The sequence below is a fragment of the Octopus sinensis genome, linkage group LG10 (genome assembly GCF_006345805.1).
Source record: "Octopus sinensis linkage group LG10, ASM634580v1, whole genome shotgun sequence".
Taxonomy (NCBI): domain Eukaryota; kingdom Metazoa; phylum Mollusca; class Cephalopoda; order Octopoda; family Octopodidae; genus Octopus; species Octopus sinensis.
This window is the reverse complement of record NC_043006.1, coordinates 72,497,968-72,521,508: the sequence shown is the minus strand read 5'-3', so window position 1 is coordinate 72,521,508 and position 23,541 is coordinate 72,497,968. Positions and strand designations below refer to the sequence as shown.

General features: G+C 37.1%; 1 protein-coding gene across 1 annotated transcript in view; it reads right to left on the bottom strand.

Annotated features, from left to right (window-relative positions):
• The window catches only part of LOC115216332 (Golgi-specific brefeldin A-resistance guanine nucleotide exchange factor 1-like), a 102,872-nt gene that overhangs the window by 70,607 nt on the left and 8,724 nt on the right, over positions 1-23,541 (bottom strand). The window contains 1 exon segment of the mRNA XM_029785554.2: positions 21,022-21,140. Coding sequence (XP_029641414.1) covers positions 21,022-21,126 — 105 coding nt within the window. The 5' untranslated portion in view covers positions 21,127-21,140.

Sequence of the window (23,541 nt, the reverse complement as noted above, 5' to 3'; positions counted from 1 at the left end):
CAGAAGGTTTTAATTTAGATGAAAACACTTGAACCCTGTCATTATGGAAATCAGATCTAGATCTACTCAAAATTTCATTATCCTTTGTAGAGGAATGTCATGTTTTGAAACTAATTTTTTGTTGAGCTCTGTCAAGTTTACTTGAGGCAACATGACTTGTAGAGAATATCAATTCTACTTTTGGCAAACATTTAACATCATTACTGGAATAACCATGAAATTTAATTTTGCAGTTTAAGGGTTAAAATGGAGAGTTTTTATTGATAAAACTAGAAGCATACTTAGGTAGGATGGTATCAAAGAGATTAAACAGAATGAGGTCTTAAAATATGTCAATTATTTAACAATCCAAGAACACTACAATGGCAGTAGATTACTTCCTGTGTTTATCAGTCTTTTTTTTTTTTTTGCTGGCATCATTAATTTATTTTAGCATTTACATGACTAACCAGTCAGCCACAGAACAATTAGCATAATATAAAAGAACAATATATTTATAAATAATTTATTTCAAACTAACAGAAATTATCCGCATGATATAAATATTTTATAGAATATTTATCTAAAACAATTTCAAATTTGTGAAATTTGACCAATTAATATCTAATTAACATGAGTTAGCGAAAGAGAGTTTCAATTATCAGTCAGTAAAAATAAATAGAATCCAATGTGTGTCAATGAACAATAAATTGCCACCAGTTCTTGTAGAAAGGGAAGCAAGATCGGAGAATATCTACTTATTTGGCATGACATTTGAATATCATGATATGGTCAGATATTTACAAGAAGGTTATTTAGATATCTTGAGGTTATAGACAAAAATATTTTGGTCACTGCATTTGCAGTTAGTAAAATGGCATTATGTCCAGAATAAATATGAAGAAACATAGAAATAGCAACTATAGCTGTGCTACAAAGATACACACACATCATCATCATCATCCTTTTACATTTGATTGTGACAGAATCATGAGTCTGAGAATTGTGGCATGCTCTAATGTTTCAGTTTTGGTATGGTTTCTATGACTTTATGCTTTTCCAGTGCCAACCACTTCAGAAAGCATCAAAGGTAGTTTTAGTGGGTGGGCACCAGTACAACAAGTCTATTTTGCAATTTGTAGACTAAAGATTCTAAAAAGTATACACAACCCTGCTTAAATCACTAAGAAATCTAGCTCCACAACAACAGCCTTAAGGTGATACCTAAGAAATCTATTTCCCTTCTTACTCATAACACCACAATTCAACTAATATCAAAATACATCTAACCATCACATTCAACAATGTAGTATACACTCACACACACAAAAGAAAAAACAAAATACCAAGAGTTACATACATCTCCTCGACATCATTTACATCAAACATATAAGCTATGTCTTAAAGAGATTGTATTTAGTATTGATACTGAGTTCTGTGTATGGTAACTAATTTGGAAAATATATATAAAACCATTAATTTAACATACACTTTTCCATGAACACATGGGTCAAATGGAACTTTATTGGAGCATATTTACTATGGCAGGATGCCCTTCCTGTTAGCAATTCTCACCTGTTTCTAGGCAAGTGAATATTTCCCTTATGATCAGACATGTGATTATGAGATAACGAAATTAGGAGATAGTAACACACACACATACTTATATATAAAATATTAGTAGAGACAGTGTGTACACACACACACTTGTGTGTAGGTTTGTTTTGGCATCCTTGAAATTTTTCTTTTTCAAGAATTTCTACATATTTCTATTTTAGGAAATTAGAGCATACAATTCTGCCAAAAAAAAATTTTTTTTTTTAAACATGTTAATATTTCCCTTTTTTTTTCCCAGCTGCCTTCACTTTATTTCTGCATAAACAACCTGCTGTAGCTATTGTATTTCTAAATTTTGCTTTTGAAATATTGTTTCTGAATTACATCTCTGAAACACATGAATTTCCAAAACAAAATTTATCACAAAATATATTTTCCATGGAAGTGGGGTTTATTCCCAAATCTAGTCTTTATGTATATATAGACTGACAGGTAGAACAATAGGTCCTTTCAGTGCCTGGCTTGTGTATCTGCCTCTACCATTGCTGTTGAACAGCAACAACAAAAACACTTGTGTTTTCCTTTACCATTGCTACTGAACAACTGCAAAAACCGACCACCATGGCTTCCACTACCACTCCTGTTGAAGAACATCATCCTATGTCTTCCTCTCCCACCACCTCTCAACAACAACTGATGTCTGTGTCTTCCCCTACCATTCCTATTGAAGAAGAACAACAACAAAAATTGACCATCAATACAGAGTTTGCAGAAATACAACAAATGATTTCTGCTTTAAGCATTCATGTGGAACCCCACAATGAGGGATCTTATTGGTATGCCTGGTTAAAAAATCTCACTGTAGCTCTTGCCGAATCTAGATGCATCGACAAAGCCACTGAATCTGTCAACCATGAAGTAATTGCCATTGGTGTATCAGAGAACATAGCTGACCTTCTGGCATTTGCCACCAGCTCATCCAAAGACCTAAGCTGTACTCCTCCGAAGGGTGCTCTCCACCTTTGCCAAACAGGTTTGAAACCCAGACTAATCAGGCTGTCTTTTTCAAACTCTACTGAGGCACTTTCATACCTTTTAGCCTCTGATAAAGCTAGGTGTGAAAATAGGATTACCTTTAGAACATGCTCTGGCCTACCACCTGATGTAAGTCCAAAGTTATGTGCTACAGCTTCCTTAAATTACAACTCAGCACAACATGAAAGCTTCAGCCTACGTGATGATGGGCAGATATGGAAGTTTATTAAGGCTGGTGAAACATGGAAAAGAGATACCAGCTGGTCAGAACACACTGTACCCACAATAGCTGCCAATGAAAAAACTGTGGGAAACTAAATCAGAACAATTTGCCATCCCCTACACATCATCATAAACTGAAATCTAGGTACAAATTGTTGTCCTTAAATGCTCGTAGTTTGTGCAACACGATACATATTTTTGATTCTTATGTCAAAAGTATTGACCTCAATTTCATTACAGTCATGGAAACATGGGCACATTCTTTAATCTGTGATGGAGTTTTCAGCATAGTTGGCTACATCTTGTTTTGCAAAGGCTGCATTAATCATGGTGGTGGTGGTGTGATGATCTACATTCATTCAAACTTTCCAGCAATTCCTTCTGTTGATTTGAACCAATCACAACAAGAAGTATTTTTCTGCAATATATGTATGACCATGTCAACACTTCTACTTGGAGTTGTTTTCAATATGGGCAGCATATGAATTCAATATGGACAGCATGCGCAGTATCAGTACTGCATAGGCACAAAAAACACCCCAAAAGTGCAATTTGGAAGACTGCAGCAGTCTGACTTGCCGGGAAAGAACATTGCAACGCTGAATGGGAATACAAACTGCATAAATAAGATATAAATAGAAAAAAGTGCAATAAATCATCCAACCACCTCAAGCAGGTAACAAAAAGGGCAGTGCTTGAATTTGAACAGCGTATAGCAACCAACCCTGACATAGGTTGACATGCAAATCCCTAAACGCCGACTTTTTGAGACCACCATCAGGCAACTACCTCAAATTCTCACGTATTATTTAGAAATATAATAAAAGTCATCCATCAAACTTGATAAGCGTAAAAGTTGCACATTTTATAGAAAATTGAGAAAATGTGTGAAAAACAATTAACTTTTTAGAATAATCGTAAACCAACCAGCATGGTCATTTAATTTGCATTTTGGAAGATGATTCCTATGTCAACCAATCATATGCCTCATTGTATTCACCACACACAGCACAAGAAGGTGGCACACATGTTATGTTTGTTGTCTTCTGATGCAGATGATTCTGAGGGGAAATCTTCAGGATTTTGTTATAAGCATGTGATTAAGACTCACAGAAGAGTTCTCCCATTTTCAGAGGAAAGTTTCAACAAGTTCAAAGAGTGTGCTACATTGTGGAAAGAATTTAAAAATCATCCAGAAAGTGTCATCGCAGAAAAAGTAGAATGGCTTGTTGAATTTGACGATGTATGCAAAAGAAATGTGGAACTGGAAGGTTCTTCGTCAAGATGTGGCAAGAACACCCAACCTTGCTTCTTGATGTCAAAGTTGTCATGGCTCATGATGAAGAATGTCATTTGCTGCAGAATGTAGATGGCACGGTCAAGATACAAGCTGTGAAGGAACTTGAATGCAACCATGAAGAAGCAGACACCAGGCTGTTCTTGCATTGTCAATATGCTGCTGCATTTCTCCCTTTGGCTTCAAGTAGTACACCAACAACCATTATAAAGAGCACAGACAATGATGTTTTCGTTATTGGTATAGCAAAGGCTCATCAAATCCAGGCCCAGCTACTCTTTCACACTGGTAGAGGCAACAACAAGCATACACTTTGTCAAACAGCTATATGAAATCATCTCAGAGACAGTGTTGCAGATGCCCTCATCAGCCTTCACTGTTTTACAGGCTGTGACTCAACAAGCTGTTTCTATGGCCAGTCTAAGAAGAAAGCCATGAAGCTCATAACTGAATCTGTTGATTTTCAAGTAGCCTTTTAACAATTTGGTGCAACATTCTCTGTAGAAGATGGTCTGGTACATACAGCATGGTATAACAATTTCTTGATGGGGACTAAAGCAGAGATGAACATGCCTCCCACACATGATGCCATGGTGAAACATCTGAAGAGGGCAAACTACCAAGCAGGAGTACATACCAGATGTCTTGAACAGTTTCTCAGTATCCCCAGCCCACACAACCATGGATGGAAAGTAACAGATACCACTAAAGAGGTAGTGTGGGGTGACCTTCCACCTGCACCAAGTGCTCTGCTTGAGCTTACTTAATGCAGTTGCAAGAAGAATAGCTGAGTAATCCAAAGGTGAAAGAAAGGATTGGTGCTCATGTTGACAGCACAAGGTAACCTGCACAGATCTGTGTAGATGTATTAATTGCCAAAATTTATCTCAAGTAGGAACTGATGTGGAAAGTGATGAAGATGATACAGACAGTGAGGAAGAAGACTAGAGGTGTGAGAGCTCACCTCAAATGCGAATGTTCACTTGGATTATCTGTAAATTTCAATTTCATTTGTTTTCGCATTCATGCATCAATTCCAACTGTAACTCATTACAAGTATAGTTTGTCCCTTCTCCAGTGAGTACAAAAGTGGTAGTGAATTCACATATTTAAACCCACAATATATTTTTTTTTACAGACATTTACCTCTATAGTAAAGTTTTCATCCTGCAGTAACTGAAAATGTATATGATCTTAGACACAATTAGCTTTGAAATGATGGCCAGATGTAAGTATGAAGTGCATTCAACATGTTGTACATGGACTATGCAACCTGGTCATATAACAAACTGTTTTGGGACCTTTGAATTTATTTGAATCAATTTATGCAATCATTAATAAGCTACCAACATAAAGTATTATTAATGAAGACAAGCTGAAAATGGATATCAATAACTCTTTTATGTCACATATGCCAAACGTCGAAGTTACTTATAGTAAAGCAGATTGGTACCAATATTACATGTGTGGATACTTTCATCATTTCTCAAAATTTTGTTTGGAATGAAGAGATGTGGAGTGAGAGAGAGGGGGTGTCTGTGTGCATGTATGTGTATGTGCGTGTGTATGCATGCATTCAAGAAATTGAGAGAGAGCATGAGAGATAGAGGTATGGGTATGAGAGAAGAGGCTGAGGGCAGAAGAAAAAAGTGTAAGGGATGAGGGAGACGAGAGAAAAATGATGAGTTTCTTTGGTCTTGTTAATATTACAAGTATTATTGTCATTATTATCATCATCATCATCTTTATTATTTTTAAAGATTACTAAATGTATTTCTTAACATTTGACATGCTTCAGAGGTCAGACAAAATTTACCCTTCATAACCCACTTCCCATTTAATTTAAATGGTTTGCAAATGGGTCTCAGTAAATGAAAATATTTCAAGTAAAAACCAAGAAAAAGACCCTCTAATAATATGTAAATTTAAGTTCAAAATCTTATTTATTCTAAAATCAGATTTGTTTCAACATTCTGTACATCACAATCTTTCCTTCATAACAAAAAAGTAGTCTAATTACACAAGCCATTGGCCTAGTTTCCCAAGAGAGCAACAGACATAATTATAAAATATTAAAAGCATGATAACTCATTAATGCGCACTTTTCACACTTGATGAGTTTGCGTGGTTGTTATTCATTCTCTCCCGTTGTGCAAAATTTCATGTAGTTGCTACATGGTGGTCACAAAAAAAAAAAAAATCTAGAGCAAGTTTAGATGTCTGCCTAACAATAATGTGTTCTGGAAATATGTGCATTCAAAGCTGAGACCTCACTCTCCAGTTGGTCCCCTTCGCAATCCCCACACAAGCCAGATTACTGATGACCTTAAAGAATGTGCAGAACTCATTGCTGAATGCTATGCAGGCGTTTTTACCATTGAAAACCAAAATGTACCATCTCCGCCACCTCTGACATCAAATTCTATAACAGCTATGGAATTTACGCTTGCAATGCAACGTCACCATAAGAAAAATCTCAACTATGCCTCTCTTAGTCTTGATGGTGTTATGTACATGCTTCGCAAAAGATGTGGGTACTTTCTTCTGCAGTAGCTTTCACTCTTCTTTCAATTCTGTCTTAACAACGGTGCTATTCCAGAGCAGTGGAAAACTGTCAGTGTCATTGCTTGTTCAAAAAGGATGACCACACATTGCCTGTCAACTATAGTCAGTCTTACTAGCTGCATTGGCAAACTGATGGAATCCAGTGTCAAAGAAATCTCTGGAACTTCTGGAATTCTCACAGCCTTCTCTGGCCCTCACAATTTGGATTTATCCCTAACTCCAGCTGCTGCGATCAACTTATCAAGTTTCTTGAAGACATCACCCAGGTCACTGATGGTGGCTCATGGGTGGATGTTGTTTACCTTGACTTTGCTAAAGCTTTTAATTCTGTGCCACACAAAAGACTCTGTAATGGGTGTGAAAGATTATGTTTTTAACTGGTCAGAGTCCTTCATTCTCAGCTGAAAAGAGGTAGTCACAGTTCTAAGACAGCATCCTTCATCGTATGTCATCTGGTATGCCACAGGGATCTGTTCTTGGTTTCCCTTTTGTTTGTTGCATACATTAATGACATAGATGCTAACTTAAAGAATGCCACAGTGCTGAAATATGCAGACGACATCAAGCTATACCTTGAAATAAAAAGGACAGATTCTGAACAATACACAGAGTGTATAAGGTATTTGAGGACATACCATGTTTGTGTCATTGCTGCATTTTTTTTGTTAACTCTATATAATCTTTGTTTCAGAAAATAATAATGGCAGACCCTCAGCTTATTCAAGAAATGAAGGGGCATTCTGTTATTGTGGTTATAAAGGTTGAGCATAGTGATTTAGAAATATCTCATTTTTAAAAGTTGCCAGATTTTTGTCTACAAAGTTTGTAAGGAGCTAGAGACTGAAGATGGAAATGTATCACCAGTTTCAAAGCATAAAAAGCATTCTGAATTCCTCTGAAATCATCAGAACACCTGAATTTATCCAACAAGTTCAACAGAGCATTGATTACAATCCTAGAAAGTCCATGAGGTCAATTGCAAAAGATCTTCATGCGTCAGAAGGAACAGTCAGAAATGTTGTCCACGAAGACATCAGGAAATGACAAGGAAAGGTCAATTTGTCGGAAAAAGCAAAAGAAAATCACTACATCAGATCTAAAATGCTCTAAAACAAACTGAAAAATCCAGCAGAAGAAGATTTGATTTGGTTTTTCTCAAATGAGAAAAACTAAGATCCAAGATCAAAAAGTTAATAGAAGAAATGACAGATGGTTATGTGCAGACCCTTCTGAAGTTCCAAGTGTTATGCATACAAAATTTCGTGCAACTGTCATGGTTTTAGGGGTTATCAGCCATGAAGGACATGTGGTGCCTCCTTACTTCTTTTGACAAAGCTTTAGAGTTAACTCTGCCGCCTACATTGAGATCTTGGAAATAATTGTTAAGCCCTGGATAGACAGTGTATGCAATGGAAGGCTATGTGTGTTTCAGTAAGACTTTGTACTATCACACATGGCTCTAGTAACACAGGAATGGATGGTTGAAAATTTTCATGATCACATAACTCTTAACATTTAGCCTCCTAATTCCCCAGATCTCAATCCATTGGAGCGTTGTTGAGAGAAATATCAATGAACATTCCCATAACATTCTTTGAAAGCTGCCATAGTCAGAGTAATGTCCAAAAAGAACCAAGTCCACTTGATTTGAGCATGTAGATGATTTAGAACTCATATAGAAGCAGTTACTGAAGCTGAAGGTGGCTTTATTGGATAACATTATTGAAAAGAAGGTTTATTTTTATCCGCATAGCATTTTTTGAGAAATAAAGTTATTATCTGTTATTATATATCTGTTTTCTTTTTATAAACATAAATCTGTCCCCAAATATTTTATGCACTCTGCAGTCGAACCTGGACACAATACAGCAATGGATTACAGACTGGCAATTCAAGCTGGCTGTGGACAAGTATATCACCATGCATTTCGGGAGGAATAAACCAGCATCCACATACTCCCTCCACAACACTAATATCAAGAAGTCTTCTTGTGAACATGAGGTGGGCATTACTGTCAGCAGTGATTTGTGCTGGACAAAGCTTCTAAAATTGTCAAGAAGGCCGAGGGTGTCTCGGCATCACTCAGCAACACCTTTGTCAGCTGCTCTCCAGCTATTTATTTAAATCTGCATATGGCTATGGTGCAGCCACACTTGGAATTTGCATCACCAGTCTGGAACCCCCATTCTTGCTCAGAACATTGACCTCCTGGAAACTGTTCAGAAACATAAAACCAAGCGAATACCTTCCATCGGGCATCTACCATACTCTGAACACCTGAGCATGGATACACTGAAGCTCCAATGTCTGGTAACTGACTTGGTAAACATCCACAAAATTATTAGCCATCATGCCAACAACAACCTTGAGCACCTTTATGAATTCCATGTGTCTAACACATGTGGGCATGCCTACAAAGTCAGAAAATAACACAGCTCCCATGGCTTTCAGAAACATTTTTTCACACCCATTTTTGCTGAAGCATGGAACAAACTACCTGCAATAGTTGTTAGCTGCTGAGACATTACATCCTTTAAAACCTCCATGCTTCCTGAAATTCACCAACACTACACCTGATATTCCCCCCACTCCAAATGCATGCACACATGTATATCATGAATCATACACTGTTCACTTTCCTGATATTTGTGCATAATTCTATGTACTTCAGATGCACCTTTGATAAGTTGTAGTGCACTTGAGCACTACACACAATAATTTTATTATTATTATTATTATATCATATATAGACTGTGTGAAAGAAAAGATAAGAGGAAAAACAAATTTTGAGATTTGTCCACTTAGTGCTAACATATATTCAATTTCATAAAGCTGGTAATGTCCTTCACACAATAGCAGATTATGCAAATATATTAAGTCTTAAAGTCCTATCCCACAAGTAACTATTGTTGCCATGTCCCAAACTGTATGTAATAGCAATTCAAATAGTGTTGAAAAGGAAATGAAAAACAGTATCTAAGCACTCTTCCGTGTGAGAATCAAAGTTTAACCTCAGTTTGCAATGTCTGTGCTTATGCTTTTGCATTTTATTGAGTGAATTTCTCTGGACTTTCATTCCTTTGATTTTCAAGCTTAATCGTGGTTAATACATCAAGCAGTATGTTTGAATCCAGTGATACTATTCATTAATGATATATTTATCGTTATTCATTTATTCATGATTTAATTAAAGACAGCTTGGATTTCTAAAAACAATAATTAGGGTGATATTTCAGTGTCAGTTAAGTTATTAGGATTTATAGATTTTGAGTAGGAGAGGAATAATTATATAACCAATATTGCATTGATGCTTTCATAAATGAACGATACAGATTTAAAAACAAAACAATAATTTACTTTTAAATGTAGCATCTTGTCATACTAATGAGATTATGATAATGTAATTATTGTAAAAACAGTAAATAACACTAAATTATAGAGCCTTACAAAACATTTGAATGGAGGAAATGAAGATATATTTTGGAATGCTTTATCTAATGAGAGTTGTGCAGCGTCCAAGTTACAGAGATTATCTCAAACACAAATTTAGTTCTGAGACAAGAAATCAATCCAGGTATCAATTAACCAGTTTTCAACCAGCTTGGGGCAGGTGAAAGTGATATGGCAAGAGGTAAAAATCAGCAACAATAGCTGAAAACCACATTTGCAAACTTCATCCAAAATCATACAATAGTTATTTATTACAAATTTTTTTTATATTGAACTGCATTTCCTCAAAATGTCTAGTTTCTAGCAGGATGAGGAGGTTTACATATACATAAATATAGATCGTTGCCAGAGCAGCAAACTGACTTCCATGCCGGTGGAACGTAAAAAGCACCATTCAAGCGTGATTGTTACCAGCATTGCCTTACTGGTACTTGTGCCAGTGGCACATGAAAAAACATTCAAGCGAGGTCTTTGCCAGTGCCGCTGGACTGACCCCTGTGCAGGTGGCACATAAAAAACATCATTTGAGTATGGCCGTTGCCAATACTGCCTAACTGGCCCTCATGTCGGTGGCACGTAAAAGCACCCACTACACTCTCGGAGTGGTTGGCATTAGGAAGGCATCCAGCAGTAGAAATTCTGCCAGATCAGATTGGAGCCTGGTGCAGCTATCTGGTTTGCCAGTCTTCAGTCAAATTGTCCAAACCATACTAGCATGGAAAGTGGACATTAAACAATGATGATGATGATGATGATAGATATTTATAACAGGATTTTAAGAGTTAAGGCCAGAAACAGAAATTAGGTAGCATTTAATTGTCTAAAAGGGGATTAAATTAAATTAGAAACAACTTATAATAAATAACCTGACATGACAATTTTTGAGAAAATAATATTCTAGCTCAAGAATAAACAAATGAAAAGCTATAATTTTTAATACTTTTTTTTCTTCATTCTATATCAATTTTTCCCTGCAAGCATAGGTTAGACAAATACATATTATTGAAGTAGTCATGGCTGATGCCAGTGTCACATAACTGGCACCTGTGCTGGAGGCACGTAAAAAGTACCCTTTGAATTTTGGGCCTCACAGAGGCAGTGACAAGTGACAGAGACCTTTAGCAATATACCGTGCTTGAGAAGACCTGTCAAGTTAAGTGAGATCACAGTCGTGACCAATGCTGGTGTTTTGTAACTGGCAGCCATGCTGGTGGCACATAAAAAGCACTCACTAGACTCTTGGATTAGTTGGCATTAGGAAGGACATCCAGAACCATGCCAAATCAAATTAAAACCTGGTGCAGCTCCCCAGCTTACCAGTTTTCAGTCAAACTGTCCAGCCCATGCCAGTCTGGAAAACAGGCATTAAATGATAATGAAATATTGTTTATTTTTTTAGAATGAGAGGATTGGATATGGTTGTTTAGACACTGACAATTTCATATGGCTGACAAGACATGCAACATGTTTTGGTGATAGTACATTTTGCCACTGGAGACAACACACACACACACACAGATACATACAGAAATATACACATACAAATAAAGACAGAGAGTGAGAGGGGCATTATAACTTGTTATTTGAATATGATTGACATAAATACTTTCCTTCTCCACATAAAGAGAAAAAGTGTCACAAAGAAAGAGAGATGAGAGGAACATTAAAATGTCTGATGTCAAATAAGTCAAAATCAAATCAGTGATGTCAAATAGGTAGTGTCAAATGACTGCCAAGGCATCTCATAGCCTTGTTTTCTTGCAGCTAGATGCTCTTTCCATTCACTAGCTCTTATATCTTTTCAAGTAAGATATTTTTCAACCACTCATCTTCAATAGCACAGATCCAGTAGATGGTTTGTTGACAATTCCTTGTCAACAAACAATACAATGTGCAGATCAATACTTTTCTAAGTAAAATACAGAAAGAAGACACTCACTCATTCACCACACACAACAAGTTTCTGTACATCATCATGATTTACTCACAAGACATTGGTCAACCTGGGGTTATTGTAGAAGATACTAGTTCAAAGTGCAGTGTAGTGAGACTAAATACAAAACCTTGTGGTTGAGAAGCAAACTTCTTAACCACTCTGCCATAGCAGCACCTAATGCATAATAAACAAAGCTCAACATTAAACTTTGGTAACATCTGTAATATAAGCTACCTGCTTATATATTTCCCAATGACTGCAGCAAAATACACACCACTTTCATAAGTTGACACGATAACTGTAGTTTAAACTGTTTGCATTCAGATTACTGTCAAATGTAATGCCTGTTAATTGACATTGTTTTGAATTAATTGTGCATTATCTCATAGTTTTGAGGTTTTGATGAGATAACAGTTAATTTTTAGAATGATATTGCAGGGTGAGTGTGAGTGTTCTGATCTGGCCAGTTTGAACATATTCATACAGGTGTGTGTGTGTGTGTATATATATATATGTACACACACACATATATACAAACATGCATACATACACACACACACACACACACACATATATAAATATATAAACACATATATATATATATATATATATATATATATAATATATATATATACACACACACATGCATGCATACATACATACATGATGGGTTTCCTCACAGTTTCCATCTGCCAAATTTCAGAATGCAGCCTAAGAATCAGCCAGTCTGATGCTGTCATAAAACATACTTGCCTAAGCCACTGTGCAGTAGGACTGAACCCTAAATCATATGACTATGTCAGTGCTGTGTAAATTTACATTTTAAAATATCGACAACAATGGACAGCAATTGCTCAATAACATTTTTATTTTGTAACAACACCTGATATTGATCTTGTGATTTTATGAAAAAAAATTGTCCAATCTAATGCATTGATATTGTTATACTGCCAACAAAACAATAATTTGAAGGTCAAAAGTGAAAAAAATAAGGTTAGATAGTGCTTATGCTTGTTGGTTTCAATGGATGCAGATCATTTAATGTATAACACATCATCACCATCATTGTTTAACATCTACCTTCCATGCTGGCATGGGTTGGACAGTTTGACAGAGAAGACTGCACCAGACTTCTGTGTCTGTTTTGACATGATTTTTATGATTGGATGCCCTTCCTAACACCAGTAGATGAATTCCTTATTTTGTAAATGGAAAATACATGCAGTTTTGTTTGAGGTGAAAAATTATTCAAAATGATGATAGAATGAAATCAAGGAGCCTTAATAATGTTTATTCTTCAAACATAATGCAATTAAAGTCATTGCAGTCATCTACATAGCATTTCTTATAACATCTTATAATGTACCTTATGAATGTGCTGTATTGATAGGCTAGTTAACTGCAGTATTTGTCCTGAGATAATACCTCTTATACAACACAATGTATTAAAAGCACAATAAATATTGAAGGGAAATGAAAATTTGTCTCTGCAGCAGCTAGCAAAAACACCAGATGCATTTTGGCTTTTTCAATGACGCACTCACAACCAGTCACATGTTCAGATGAGAATTCATCTCCTCGGACATTGGAAACTGTGAATGGAATATTAACTGATGTTGCAAATAGCTGCTTGGCTGAATAAAAATCCAATATATGCAATTGAGACAGTATGAAACTAAAATAGCCAACTATGAATCATAATGTATATACACTGTTGATAGGATAGTTACTGGGGTATTCTGAGATAACATCTGTTATGTATGTGTAATGTTAAAAACACAATAAATATTGGAGAAAAACAAAAATATGTCCCAGCAGTGTCTAGCAAGAACACCAGAGTCATTATTCTTCTGTATATAAGTGGAAAATTGGTAGAGTCGTGATACTTGTTCCAACTCCAGCCACTGTGAGTTCAAATTCTGCTGAGGTCAGCTTTACTGTTTAACCCTTTTGGGATTGATAAAAGAAAAAGACAAGCACCAACCCCAGGCAGTGGATTAATGGAACTGTAATAAAATCAGACTTGATGTCTTGCAGTATTTGTTCTGGTTCTTTGTGCTGAGTTCAAAGCCTGCCATATCTTACTTGAGTAGTAGACTTAGTCCTTCACCCAATTTAATACCAACTCCTGAAACCCAGGATGCCTTAAGCAAACTCCAATTTTAGGATAACTACTGCCTTCCTCACATCTCTAAAGGATCACTAATGACTAAAAGATTAAAGCAAACAAAAGAATATATTGATAATTGACAAGTCTCACTCAGCACTAAAAAGTTAAGAAACAGTATTCTGCCACAGATTATTCCATGACAAAACACAATTTACATGTAATAAACTTGGGTAGCAGATAGGATTAGAACACTGATTAAACAAATCAAACCATAAGGCTAAATCATTGCTTTAGGGGAAGAAATTTACAGATAACGATAGATTTTCCAATAAATTACTATATATATATATATATATATATATATACATATATATATGGCCTCATGGAGGCGAGGTGGCTGAGTTCCTTTTGAGCATTGGGCCTCATGAAGGCAAAGTGGCCAAATTCCTTTTGAGTGTTGGGCCTCATGGAGGCAATGACCATGGAAAAAAAGACCCATCAAGCTGAATAAAATCACAGTCATGGCAGATACTGGTGTCACGCAGATAGTACTCATGCCAGCGGCATGTAAAAGCACCCATTACACTCTGAGAGTGGTTGGCATCTGGAAGGGCATCCACCTGTAGAAAACCATGCCAAATCAGCCTTCCAGTATGCCAGCCCAGTCAAACCGTCCAACCCATGCCAGCATGGACAATGGACGTTAAATGATGATGACGATGGTGATACATACATTTAAGATACTGGTTTCAAATTTTAGCACAAGGCCAGAAAGTTCAGAGGATGGGGTAAGATAAAACTTTGAAGTCACAGTCAACTTGGCCTTGTAAAAACTGATATATATATATATATAATTTTTACAAAGAAAAGTTATATAGCAGCTAGAATAAGAAGAGTCTGGGCAAAGTTCAGGGAGCTTCTACCTCTGCTGGCAACTAAGGGCCTCTCGCTCAGGATGAAAGGTAGACTGTATGATGCATGTGTGCGAACAGCCATGCTACACAACAGTGAAATATGAGCCATGACTGCTGAGGACATGCGTAAGCTTGAAAGAAATGAAGTTAGTATGATCCACTGAATGTGTAATGTCAGTGTGCATACACGACAGAGTGTAAGTGCCCTGAGAGAAAAGTTAGGCATTAGAAGCATCAAATGTGATGTGCAAGAGAGATGACTGCACTGGTATGGTCATGTGTTATGTATGGATGAGGACAGCTGCATGAAGAAGTGTCACCCACTAACTGTGAAAGGAAATTGTGGAAGAGGTAGATGCAGGAACTCATGGGATAAGGTGGTGAAGCATGACCTTCAAACACTGGGTCTCACAGAGATGATGACAGGAGACCAAGACCTTTGAGAAGACCTTGCAACTAAAGTGAGATCGCAGTCATGCATGTCCGGCCCAGTTAAGAGTACCCCTGGTGTAGCTGCTGGCTCTCCAGACCTCAGTCAAACCGTCCAACCCATGCCAGCATGGAAAATGAACGTTAAATGTTGATGATGATGTATATACAAATACATATATATTTAAGTGTATGTGTGTGTGTGTGTGTATGTTCATATACACACATTCATATATATTTGTACACACACAAACATTGGGGGTTATCTGTTCGGATGAACATGGTTTGGTGACTTAGAACAAAGAACACAAGCTGTTAGTGTTGAGTGTTGATATCATCATCATCATCATCGTTTAATGTCCGTTCTCCATGCTAGCATGGGTTGGACGGTTCGACCGGGGATCTGGGAAGCCAGAAGGCTGCACCAGGCTCCAGTCTTATCTGGCAATGTTTCTACAGCTGGATGCCCTTCCTAACGCCAACCATTCAGTGAGTGTAGTGGGTGCTTTTTACGTGCCACCTGCACAGGTGCCAGGCGAGGCTGGCAACGGCCACGGTCGGATTGGTGTATTTTATGTGCCACTGGCACGGAAGCCAGTCGAGGCGGCGCTGGCATCGGCCATGAGTCGGATAGTGCTTTTTACGTACCACCAGACCAGGGATCCTGGCTGGTTCAATTCGATTTCGATTTCGCTTGCCCCAACATGTCTTCGCAAGCAAAGGGGATTGGCATGGGTGTTTTGTCAAAAACAAGGAAATGAATGAATTGGATGCCTATCACAATGCTCTGATATGGTCTCAATCAAAGCAAAATATCTTTTCTTGGACTCATTGCTTTTAATAAAAAACACACACACACACAGATGATTCTTGAATAAGGAACAGAAGAGGTTTATAACACTGGGAGTTGGTTATTATTCTTAGCAGGGTGACTGATCACAAAGAGAATCTCTTGCTGGCTGGATTATTGGCCCATTGATCATTAAGTTGTTGTTCTTGTTCGCTGAATAATAGGATTCCACTGATTCCAACAGATCAGATACATTTCACATAAGTCCAACTCTGATAATGTACTCTATTGAATAAGCCCTGATTTGAACCAGTTAACTGATTTTAATAAAACTGGATATGTATTACTGTACACCTTTAAGCTTTTTTCTTTGTCTCAATGGACATCATTAACACCAAGGTTTTGTAGCTGCTGGTGGCGCGTAAAAACCACCATCCGAACGTGGCTGATGCCGGCGCCGTCTGACTGGCATCCGTGTCGGTGACATGTAAAAAGCACCAACCGATCATGGCCATTTGTCAGCCCCCTCTGGCCCCTGTGCCGGTGGCACATAAAAAAAACCCACTACATGGAGTGGTTGGCGTTAGGAAGGGCATCCAGCTGTAGAAACACTGCCAGATCAAACTGGAGCCTGGTGCAGCCTCCTGGCTTTCCAGACCCCGGTCGAACCATCCAACGCATCATAGCATGGAAAACGGATGTTAAACAATGATGATGATGATCTGTGATGTCTTAATCTTATAACATGCCATTAAAAACCCCACATCACCATTGTGCTAAAGTCTGAATATGTTTAAGTAAAGATTTAGCTGTACAATTAACGGTTGAACCCTTTAGCATTTGGATTACTCTGCCAAACGTAATGCTTATTTATTCACATTGTTTTGAATTAATCATGCATTATCTCATAGTTTTTGTGATTTCAATGTGTGACTGTTTGTTTTTAGAATTACATTATAGGGTAAGTATGAGAGGCTGGACCTGGCCAGTTTCAACATAAAACAGGTAGAATATTGGAACTTGATATGGTCAGTTTAAATACTAAACAGTGAAGTGATGTAATTAACTAGTTTTAATCTCCCCATTGCCTCAAATTTCTACTTTGTGGTGAAGAACATGGTTTAAGAACAAATTAACTCATTTCCTGGTAATACATAGTTGTGGGAATTGTTTAAAATAACAATAGGCAACAGATAATCTAGAATAGAGAGTGGAATGTTAGGGTCAGATTTTCTATGGCCAAATGCCCTTCCTGTCACTAACTCTGACCTATTTGTGGCAAGGTAATATGGCTAGACATATTTCCACAGAAGACTGGATACAAACATCGCTTGTATGACTATGATGCTCATTTACAACCATCACATAATGTTAAAATAAGGGTACAAACACACACACACAACATGTACATACACACACACAATGGGCTTCTTTCAGTTTCTGTTTACTTAATCCACTCAAAAGGCATTGGTTAGCCCAGCGCTATAGTAGAAAAAGTTTGCCCAAGGTGCTGAGCAGTAGAACTGAACCTGTGATCCCCGCATAGTTGGGAAGGAAGCTCCTTAGCTCCATAGTTATGTCTGCACCTGAATGGTAGACATGTTTTCCAAGGTTTCCAAGGAAACACTATGCAGACTAGACAGACACTATATCACGATACAGTCAACTAATTCTTTTTGTTTTCTGCATAAAAATATCAAAACACAATAAATATCATTATAGTTTTAAAGCCCATTTTCCCAGATATACAAGGGTCAAATGGAATTCATTGAGACAAACATTCTATGACTGGATGCTCTTCCTGTCACTAACCCTCACTTGTTTCCCCATGACTGGAAATGTTTCAATGTAAGGTTTGAAATGAACGACACTGCTTATACCTTTTATGGTGACACTCATTTGCAACTATCACACAATATGAAGACAAAGCTCAAAGACAAGCACAAAATAGACTTGTTTCAGTTTCTGTCTGCTATATCTACGCACAAGGCTTTGGTCAGCCCAGAGGTATGGTAGAAGACACTCCACCAAGGTGCTGTGCACCGGGACTGAACCTGAAACCATGTTGTTGAGAAGCAAAGTTCTGAACGACTCAGCCATTTATAATTCTACCTGTTTAGATTGTAAATTAAGATATATGACAGTAACAATAAACTTTACATAAAAGTTCCAATGGAACAATGTTTCTGACATGAAAGCATATAGCAAGTGGAGTGCAAACTGCTCTACCAAACTTGCCAGAAGCAGAGTTCTTGTGGCCAATTTCTCCTCAGAAGTTTCAAACCATGAATCAATTTGAAGCCACTCTACCATTTCAACTTGAATTGCAGCACTAAAGAGCAACTGCAGCATCAACATTTACATGTATCTTCATGCATTATCATCTGCTTGCTGAAAGTAAAAAGAAATGTGCAAGTATGGCTGAGTGGTTAGGTAGCTTGCTTTGCAACCTTGTGGTTTTGGGGTTCAGCCATAATGCGTGGAACTTTGGGAAAGTGTCTTCTACTGCAGCACCAAGCTGCCCAAAGTCTTGTGAGTGGATTTAGTAGTGTTTGTGTTGACATCATGTTACAGTTGTATATGACAGTCACCGTCATTAGTGTCCAGTCGTTTCCAATATCCAGCAAACATGTCTGGCCATAGGGAAATATTACCTTACTTAGAAGCAAATGAAGGTTGGTGAAAAGAAGGGCATCAGGGCATAGAAAATTTGCCTCAATAAACTTGCACAATACCCTGGCTTCAGGGTAACTAATACCTAAAGAGCAGAATTGTTAGATGGAAACTGTATGGATGCCCATAATGCATAAAACACCATTACTTAGTACCTTGGGTGTCCTTAATGGAGTTCACTCTGTAGCAAGCATTTGGGACAAATCTAGTTTGAGGACACAATTCTACACTTCCTCTAACTACATGGAGGCCCTGTAAAGAACCATGAACATTCCGCCTTCTCTTCTAAATAAAAGATACATACATATAAACACACACACACGCCTATTTGTATGTGTGTTGTTTACATTCTACAGATTCCACATTAAACCATTTGAGCAAAAAATGGTGATGTTATATCAATATTCCCTGCCAACAAATAATCCTCTAGCTCGGTGCTTTTCAAGACAAGTTGAATAAAACATCCCTTACTTGAAAAATGAGTAAGAAGGGCATCTGGCTGTAAAACAATGCTTCAGTAATAAGTATTCTTCCAACCCATACTGGTATGGAGGAATGGACACGAAACAGACAAGTCGCCTTACTGGCACTTGTGCCTGTGCTAGTAGAGTACCAAGAGCACCATCCGAGCATGATCGTTGCCAGAGCAGCCAACTGGATTCTGTGCCGGTGGCACGTAAAAGGGCACCATTCGAGCGTGATCATTACCAACGTTGCCTTACTGGCACCTGTGCTGGTGGCATGTGTAAAAAGATTCGAGCGAGGTTGTTGCCAGTACCGCCTGACTGGCCCCCGTGCCGGTGGCACATAAAAATCACCCACTACACTTGGATTGGTTGGCGTTAGGAAGGGCATCCAGCTGTAGAAACTCTGCCAAATCAAGATTGGAGCCTGGTGCAGCCATCTGGTTCACCAGCCCTCAGTCAAAATCGTCCAACCCATGCTAGCATGGAAAGCGGACATTAAACGATGATGATGATGATGAGAGCTCTGTTATTTAGCAAGCCATTCCAAATGACAATTGTTAATTAACTATAAGCAAAATGCAATAACTGTGGCTGCATTATTTTTTTCTTTACATCTACAGCATTAGGTTTACATTTTGATATTCACCTTTCATAGTAGTAAAGCAACAGAAATGTTAGAAAGCTAGACAAAATGTCCTTCACTATTTAATCTCATTATTTTACATTCTCAACTCAAAATTTCACTCTGGTAGACATTGTTGTTCATCCCTCTTGACTATATAAATTAAACAAAAAGCATGTACTGGGATATTTCACCTATAAATTTTGTGGCCTTGTGCCAATGTCAAAAATCATTATACAGACTTTGTTTATAGCCCTAAATGAAATTGCTTGGTAGTGAATCTACTATCAATCATTATCATCATCATATTGTTGATGGATTCTAAAAAAATTAATCCTTAATACATAAATATTATCATTATGCAACAATGGTAATAATAATAATAAAAAGGGGGGGGGGGCTTGACAAATATAAAAGCATGACTGAAAAAATTGCCATAACTGCTAGATATAATTCCTTGCAATAAATATTATTCAAATGTAAAATCCTTAGAGCTTGTCCCAACAGTTTTGTGAGGTTTTTTTCCCTCTCCATAATAGCAAAGTATTCGAAGTGTCAAGAAATACTGCTTTCAAATTGCAGAACAAGACCAGCAATTTTAGGGGAGGGGGTAAGTCAAATACATCAACCTTGGCTCTCAACCAGTACTTATTTTATTGACACTGAAAAGACGAAAAGTAAGGTCAACTCCAGCAATATTTGAACTCAATGTAACTATAACTAAAATGCTACAAAGCATTTTGCCCAGCATACCAACAATTCTGCCAACTCACTGACTTTTATCAAGAAATATTAACAATACGTATTATAGAGTTGGTTTAGTTCTCATTTCATTATTGTTATTGTTTTTTTTTTGTTGAATCTTGAAATAACTGTAGTCAGCTTAAACTGATAAAAATACTTCCAACAACATGCTAATGAATATTGATTAATGTTTAAATGGAAAAGTACACTGAATAAATGCCAAATTCTTACTTGGTGACTGTGTGTAGTCCATCGAGTAGTTCTTCTCATAGCAGTCACAACTAGAGAGATTTCACCTTGGATTATGTAAATTCCATATTTTGGAGGGCCCATCATGACAGGTTACTAGTCTGAAAAATATATAATAATTTTAGTAAAATATAATTAGCTTTGGTATTATTATATATAAACAACAATTAGCTGGCATAATAAAAATAAGGAGATTTGGCAAGGGCAAACCATGAAAGGTTTAGTAAGATATCAATCAGATCAAATGAAAAAAAAAAAGAAAAAAATTTCATGTATACAATTAATGTTGATATCTTCACTGTGGAAACCTACATACAAGCAACTCAGTAAAGAAGGGGACCTAAAACCCTTCTTTTGTTACTTCCCAAATGTAAAGATTTTACTTTATCAAATGTCTTTTTAATTTGCTATATACAAAGTTGCTTTGAGTAGGGTTTGACTGTAAAACTATAGAGTGCAGAAAGGGCCACTAGGTGACTGAATAAAGAGAGCAGATTGGTGGTTTACTGCTACAGAAATACAAGCCAGGACTTGATCAACCCTGGCTGGATCAACTAGGGGAGGGGATCTGATGTTGAAAGATCTGAAACCCCTAAAGACCTCAGAATCATCACTGATATGCATCACGGAGCATCCAGGATATGTATCTTGGAACAAGGCACTGAAAAATTGAATATAATTTCAGGTTTCCTGACCATATAATTCAATGGATGCAACTGAATTGATACAGTGTACCAACTAAAATGCTTTATGATAAATATTCTTGATAGAACATGTAGAAGGAGACTAAGACTGAAGGAAGACAAGAGTGGAAGTCGGTGGTAAAAGCTGATGTGAAAATGCTGAATATTTACAAAGAAAATAACAAAGGAATGCAACAAATAGCAGAACACTGCATTGGGAAGGACCCATCCAACCATGCAAGTAGGGAAAAGCAGAATATGTGGTTGCTTGATCTACTAGTAACAGTTGCTTCATCACCTTCAAATTAATCCCTAACTGAGATTCTGTTGGTTGCGATGTAGGTTTCTGTTGATCTGATCAATGGAGCAGCCTGCTTATGAAATGAACTATGTTGGAGCACTCCACATAGGCACATACACTCAATGTAGTCCTCAGGGAGATTCAATCTAACACAGAATGTGACCAGGCTGGCCCTTTGAATTACAGATACAACTCATTTTGGACTGGAGCAACATGGAATAAAGTGTCTTGCTCAAGGATATATCATGCTGCCAGGTATCAAACTCATAATCGTCGGCCGTGAGACAAATATTCAAACCAAACCATTCAGCCACATGCCTTCATTAATCCCTATCACGTGAAAAAGGGAACAAATATAATTGGATTTTTGAACTTTTTTCCCTCAAAGTAAATCCTAAATTCTACCAACATATATTTTTAGAATCTCTCCTGTATTTAAACAGAGGCACGGTTAACCAAACTTGTACGATGTCAGTTGCCAATCGAACAGTCCTTGAATTTTTACGTTAAGTTATGGTGTCTTCTTCCTTACAAATACCACTTGCAAAAAAAAAAAAAAATGGGCTCTGCTAAGTTGTTTATTTGTAAGGGTAATAATTATAAAGTAGTAAATGTAAGATCTTCAAAAAACACACACGTGAATAAACAGTGAGATGTGAAAACAAAGCATTAAAAAATTTGCTTGCAACACACGTTCTTGAATTATCCGAGGCCCTACCCAAAATTTCACAACTCACCGCTATAAACACTCTTATTTTACAAATTTTACTATTCATAATAAATGTAAAGCCAATAGCAATTTTCACTGCTAAAGAAGTTAAAAACAACTACAGCTAAATTATATAAAGTAAAAGTCCAACTATTCATGCACTGAAAAGCGAAAACAGGTTTTACCTTTTCAGATGAGCAATTACTGTGTCATGAATTAAATGGATATGGTTTATAAACTGTAAACTGTCGACAAATGACAACTAGACATACTTGTCATGTTTCACACTTTAACACAAAACTGAATTGGGCTGATCGGTCAACGTTGGGGCTCTGACATCCTAACTATGGAAATTGACAAAAACTGTTTAAAAAACCCCCCAAAAAACAGTATCAATTAGGGTATAATTGATTGCAGATGTGACAATTGTAATATGAACTATTATTCAATTCGTTAACCTACAAAAGCTCAAGTACGTCTAAGTTCGGTTACACATCATGAAGAAATATGTAGCAATAAAGATTATAACGAATGACTTCCCGTCGTAAAGAGGTGGAAGTCTCCTAACTTGATTTGGTTCGAAAACTGGACGATGTATAAAAATAAAAAAACGATAATAATAATAATAACAATGATCAGTAATCACTTGCAATATATATCGATATTTTGTTTAAAACAACCTAGTCGGACCTATTTTTGATTCCAGTGATTCCACAGTCCATCACCGTTGACGTCAACCACAGTATTTCGGCATAACACAAATCCCCCACCTACCGCCACCATCACGTTATGTTCCTTCATAACTTTCT